Below are 6000 nucleotides of genomic sequence, written 5' to 3' on the forward strand. Positions count from 1 at the left end.
TTTGCCTTTGATGAGGCAGAGCTCTCTCTTCAAACAGACACCACACCAATGACTCGTGTTCACCTCAAAATGGCCTCTCTCGGGTATAAGGAACTTTCGTTCATTTAAGCTGGTCCCAAAAGTGTCCATAATTGGATGTGTGTTGGTGCTGTGTGATTTTAATAGCATAGAGCCACCCAGTCCGTCTCGCTGGAGGGATTTGCCTGTTGAACTCCAGGGAAACTGGTGAAGTCTGTGGACCGTGGCTGGCAAAGACTGGAGAAACTATTCCTGCAGCTACTGCACAGAATAGCACACTTCACATCTTGACAGATTATATTTAGAGTCAATATAATTATGTTTCGATCATAATACTGTTATAATGTTTCAACTTTTTACCTATTCTTCATTTACCTCCATCTCCTCCCTCTCCTCATTTCTACCCCTGCAGTCGCTCAATATTAAGGACTGTTCCCTTTTCTTTTGGTTGCGTAAGTGAAAGTAGGGCAGCCCTCTCCTCTTTGGCTTTAGGAAGGCAGACGCTGTGTCCTGTACTACATTTAGCTGCACTGCCTGTTACTTTGTTAACATTGGGGCTCTGGGAACTTGCTAAATCTAGAGCTTGGGTCTCGGTATGAAGATGAAGAGAGGCAGGTTTCAGGAGAGTGAGACAAAGCCTCAAGGCAGACATTATGTTTGTATTGTCTGCAGTACTTTCCTGGGCTGCAAAGTAAGGGTTTTTAGTATACTTGAGATCTAAGAATAAGTAGACAATTGGCAGAAACTTACTTTGATGTAAGAAATTTGTGTTTGTCTCCTGCCCACAATAATCAGGTCAGCAAGTGCTAATGTCATGTAGGTTATGCCTCATTTCACAAGGTCTTTGTAAACGAGGCAGGGCAAAGCTTTTTTACTTTACTTAGTGCTCAGCAAGTCTCGGAGGAGCAGTTAGCTACTGACACGAGAATAGCCGGTCCACTTTAACATCCCACCTTAAGTGCTCTTGGTCCAAAGTTGTCACAAACTTTGTGGCTAAGACACAGGAACTTGGAATGGGTCTTGAGGAGATGTATCTTTTATTCACAGCAAACAAACTGTACACACACTGTACTGTTAAGTTCACAGCTTTGATGTTACTGTTAACTTCATATTCAAAGTTGCACACAGGCTCTCGATCGAATGAACACACACTCTAACAAAACCAGAGCACTTCTCGTACCAAAATCTGCATGTGACTGCAGAATATGTTCATGTAAAGTGGAGTTAAGACCTTCAATATCTCATTGGTTTAATCAAACGTACCACAAAGCTAACATGAGACGAAGGAACAAGGGGTCTTGTGGGGATATGTACTCATGCACTTTATAATTATCCACAATTGATTTTTTATCAATGGGATGGGATAACACAGGGGAACAAAAAGACGGGGGACAAACTGAATCTTAATCCTGCGACGGTTTGGTTTCACGTGTCTTATTTTAGAGGAAATACATGCACACGTGTTGGGGAATCTTCGTTCTCCTCCCCTCTCAGTGTAACCCAGATTTCCTCATCACAGAGCTGCCAGCTTCAAAGGGAAAGCCCGCTCTCTCCTCACAGCCTCTAAAATGAGCTATCATCAAACGTGTGACTGTGAACGTGTCACTGACTGAGCGCAGTCCTGTGAAAGAGGTTTTCCCTGCGTGCAATCCCCCACACGTGTGCGCCGTTGTGCCGTCTGAGCGAGCGGGATGACGTCACAGTGAAGGATGTGAAGCCACCCCGTGGGGCTTGGGTTTTCCTGACAACCAAAGCCGAGTAGCACAGTAGAAAGCCCCACACAGATGGTTCAGTGGAAGAAAGTACACGGAGGAGATGAGCAGTGGGACAGGATCACTGTTGTTGTAGAGAGAAGAGCAAAGAGAATCTCTCTCTAGTAGAAGGAGCCAATTAGGATGAAAAGACACTGGGTTAAAGAATGATGTGAATGTATGAAGCAAGTTGGTGAGCTGGAGATGAGAATTTATTGTGAAGAAACAGGAGGAGGAAGTGACTAAAAGAGGAGAAGGATGAAAGGGAGGAAAGGGAGGAAAGGAAGCGGGGCGTAATGTGTTTCAAGGGAGAAAGGGATGGTGTTTCTGTAGCGCTTGTGGTAAAAGCATCCGGTATCGTGTGCATACTAGCCATTAGGATTCAAACCAAATGGTTTTAACTGAAGGTCCACTGTCATCTCTCTATTACTGAATGTCAATGAAGACATGAAATGCCCAAAAAGTATTATCGGGTTTTACCGGGGAGGGGTAGGGGAAAAAAAAGGTAGATGCGATGGATCCCGCCGGGAGATGTTGGATTATGTCGAACACAATAGAAAGGCTTTCAAATTGTTGGAGGATGTCTTAGATTGCTAAATTACATAATTTTTAAACACCTCAGACACTCGCCAGTTTACAAGTGTTAACGGGCCCATCAGCAATGTAACGAACAACAAGTGGTTGAGGGTTTGTCTCGCGATCTGTTCACCTGCAGAGGGTTTTCACTGCAAGATGTGATTGTACAGAAGGAGATGAAGGTGCACACTTTCAGACAACATTCATAGCATTCTGTGGTACGATACAAATAAAAGGGATTGTGTGAAGAATAAATAAAGTGAGCTGGAAACGAACAGCATTTTTTCTTTTCCCTATAATGTCAACTGAATGGCTGTTTTTAAACCCTCTCAAGTCTCTTCTTTGCCTCCTTCCTCCTTTGTATTATTATACCTCCGGGTATTGGTTCCACAGTTATTCAGGTTCGCCCACCTGGAGATAGCTACCAATAAATTTCAGGGAACAACAAAAGTGTTTTGGTTGTGCAATAGTTGACGCACTTACTTTTTGCTGTGAATGGAGCCTTAATTTTACCTTAAGATCGTGCCCAGTGGAAGACGGTCGACAATATATATTTGTGGTGGCAGGGCGTTTCAGACACTAATCTATGCTAAATTACATCAAGCACTAACTTAAGTAACTTATTTTAAGCGTGAGGATGCCGCGAGGCTGCAGCCACAGGGCTCTGCCAGGCATCACTGAGCCAGCAGGGCAAGTGTGACTGCTCGCTTGAGTCCTGCTCTGACTGCCAACACCCAAAGAGTCTTGCTGTCTTCAGCTTCTTCCCTCCTCACATTGTCACTTGAGTGCCATTTGACTCATCTAAGCCAGAAACTGCTGACAGGCTCTGCTCCAAGGTCAGTGTCTGCATCTCCCACTGCAAAATGCTAAACCATGCTTGCATCTGCATAAAATGCACATTTATACACTAAGAAATATGGGACTTTCATCAAAAACATTGACTTAGTGAGTATCTTTGATATATGACTTTATAAATTGACTTAAAAGGTTCTTACTTATTCCCTTGCAGTCTGCAGGTTGCTGTTTCACTAATCCATCATTTGATTTGCGACACGTGACAGCATGAGCCTTCTGAAACCTTTTTGTGTGTGTTGTGTATTCGCGGGATCAACACATGCTCGGTGTGTTCGACAGCTGTGCTCGTTTGGGTTTATGTCGTGAGAGTTCACTTGTGAATTAAATTAACTTGGTTAAAAAAAAAGTATATTAAAACTGCAGTTAACATATTGTGCAAATCATTTTCAATAATGTAATATGTTATGCTCATATGTTGGATATTGGGCACTCCAGTATTATTGTAATTTTTTAAGCCTTCTGTTACGTTTTATTTGAAGGACTTGATGTGAGTCTAATAACATGTTCATATATGTTCATCTGCATTACAACTGCTGTGTTATCCTGTGCTGTAGGTGCAGGCATGGTGGTCGACTGGGAGCAGGAGACGGGTCTCCTGATGACGTCTGGAGATGTCCGAGTCGTGAGGATCTGGGACATCGACAGGGAGATGAAGGTCCAGGTATTGTACTCCGTGCATCTGGTTATAAGTCTGATTTTCTCAAAAAGCTCACAATGAATACAGCTGAAACATGGAACTTTGTATCAGTTGTTCACTTCTTTCTTTCTTTTTGATGAATGAAAAATTAATGCATTAACAAATTGAGGTTTTATTGTGTTGACAAATGGTTGCTGTCTTCCTTCCGTCTAGTCGCTTCTCCAGTTTGATGTATTCTGTAAAAAGCAATCAATTTTAGCAGCGACGCTTCTCCTAAAAGGGTTTATCTGGAGTTGGGTTTTAAAACCAGGTTCTGTTTCCAAAACTCAATGAGGTGTTGCCAAACATGCTCTTCATTAAAACAGGTGAACTTTTTTAAATAGAGGCATATGGTGAAGTTATGACTCATTTTAACATGGTTGTGTTTTCAGTCCATCCCCAGAAGATTACTTTGAAGATCAATTGACTTGATTTAAAGGTTATGACAACAGACCGAATAATAAATTGAATTGAAAATGAAGAAGAGGTATGAAACCTGTAGGATATTAGGAGGATTGACCGTAATGATGAAAGAAGAGGGTCTTAAGGTGTCTTCAACATTATCAGAATATAAAATAATAAAGTAGTAGTTCTGCACAAAAGGGGGTAACACTTTAAGGTAAACTGGTACAAGCTATTTGAAAATCAAGATAAATTAGTAATATAATAAATGATAAACACTACATACATGATACATTACGACTTATTGTTCAGTGTATTCATGCTGTTATGGAAGTAATGGAAGTCTGTGGCAGAGCTACGACCATTAGTGCATTTTCCTCTTTTTCTTAGTTTTTAACACATCTAATGGTCCAAGTGTGCTAATCATTGTCTTGATGGATGGACTAATACAACTACAAATGGCCCAACCTCACCTGTGGCTGCATATTGATGCTGGGTCCAACACAAAACAGAGCAGATGATTGATGATTTCAAAGAAGGTGTAATGAGCGTTGTATGTGAGTGGTACCTCGGTAGTTTGCTTTACAGGCCTTTAATGGGGATTGTTGTGTTTGTGTGTCCACCAGGACATCCCAACTGGAGCAGACAGCTGTGTGACCAGCCTCTCCTGCGATTCCCAGCGCTCGCTCATCGTAGCCGGTCTTGGTGACGGATCCGTACGCGTATTTGACAGGAGGATGGGTCCAAATGAATGGTAAAACACTCGCCCTCTCTAAATCTGACCTCATCATTGTTTTATTGCACAGAATTATTATTAATTGATTATTAATTTACATTTTAATTTATTTTACTGTCTCACCATTATTTAAATACATTGTAGAACACCTACACAGCAGTTTATGTGGGCATTAACTCCTACACAGTGCTACATTATTCACCTCTCTAATCTATACTTATTATATACAGCGTGCTGTAAATCTCCCTTTGGGGATGCCACCTCTTTTAATGGACCCTGGTGGCCTCGTATTCCCCCAGTTGGTTAAACATTATTTTAATTTCAGTCCCAAAGGGCAAAAACAAAGCAGTTAAACCGTGAAGTGGCCCATAAATCTTTAAGTAATTTAATAGTTTAATAGTTCCCCTCAGTCATGGAGTTACATCTTTCAGCAACTATGTTGCTCCCCCTGAGATAAGCCCAGGACCAGTAGCCCGGCGCCCACAGGTGTGTGGAATATTCTTTGTTTCGCATGCCTCGTGTGGGCAGCAGTTTACAAATGGTTTCTTTACAATCTGAAATTACTGTTGATTGTTGTAAATTCATGTTTAGCGTTTGTCCTTGAAATTTATGGAGATTAAATGTACTTCCTGTCACACCTGTAGTCGGGATGTATTTTATCAAGTTTAATAGTGTATTATGGGTAGTAGGTAAATTCAACTCTGTTCTAAAAAAGATGGTTGTGTTTTCAGCCCAATTCAGTATCTGGGAGACGGTTGCTTATTTCAGTCATGGCCCCGTGATGCCACCCAGTGGTTTTACATTTTTATTACATGTTACAGCAGAATGTGAGACATGCCATTGTGGTTACTTTTAAGGTTGAACGAGATCATTTATTAATCATCTATTCATCACTTTTATCACTGTTCTTATGTTTTTCACTCACTTATTGAATGTCAATGTATGTTCTCAAGATATATATTTTGGCTTTATAATTGTTGTATAAA

The 6000-nt window shown here is 41.2% G+C and overlaps 1 protein-coding gene across 4 annotated transcripts in view; it reads left to right on the forward strand.

Annotated features, from left to right (window-relative positions):
• The window catches only part of rptor (regulatory associated protein of MTOR, complex 1), a 124151-nt gene that overhangs the window by 115719 nt on the left and 2432 nt on the right, over positions 1 to 6000 (forward strand). For all 4 annotated transcript variants that reach the window (XM_034534839.1, XM_034534857.1, XM_034534848.1 and 1 more), the window contains 2 exons: positions 3755 to 3861; positions 4905 to 5032. In XM_034534839.1, coding sequence (XP_034390730.1) covers positions 3755 to 3861; positions 4905 to 5032 — 235 coding nt within the window. The remainder of the gene's footprint in view (positions 1 to 3754; positions 3862 to 4904; positions 5033 to 6000) is intronic.

Source organism: Cyclopterus lumpus, chromosome 1, assembly GCF_009769545.1.
Source record: "Cyclopterus lumpus isolate fCycLum1 chromosome 1, fCycLum1.pri, whole genome shotgun sequence".
In the NCBI taxonomy this organism is placed as follows: Eukaryota; Metazoa; Chordata; class Actinopteri; order Perciformes; family Cyclopteridae; genus Cyclopterus; species Cyclopterus lumpus.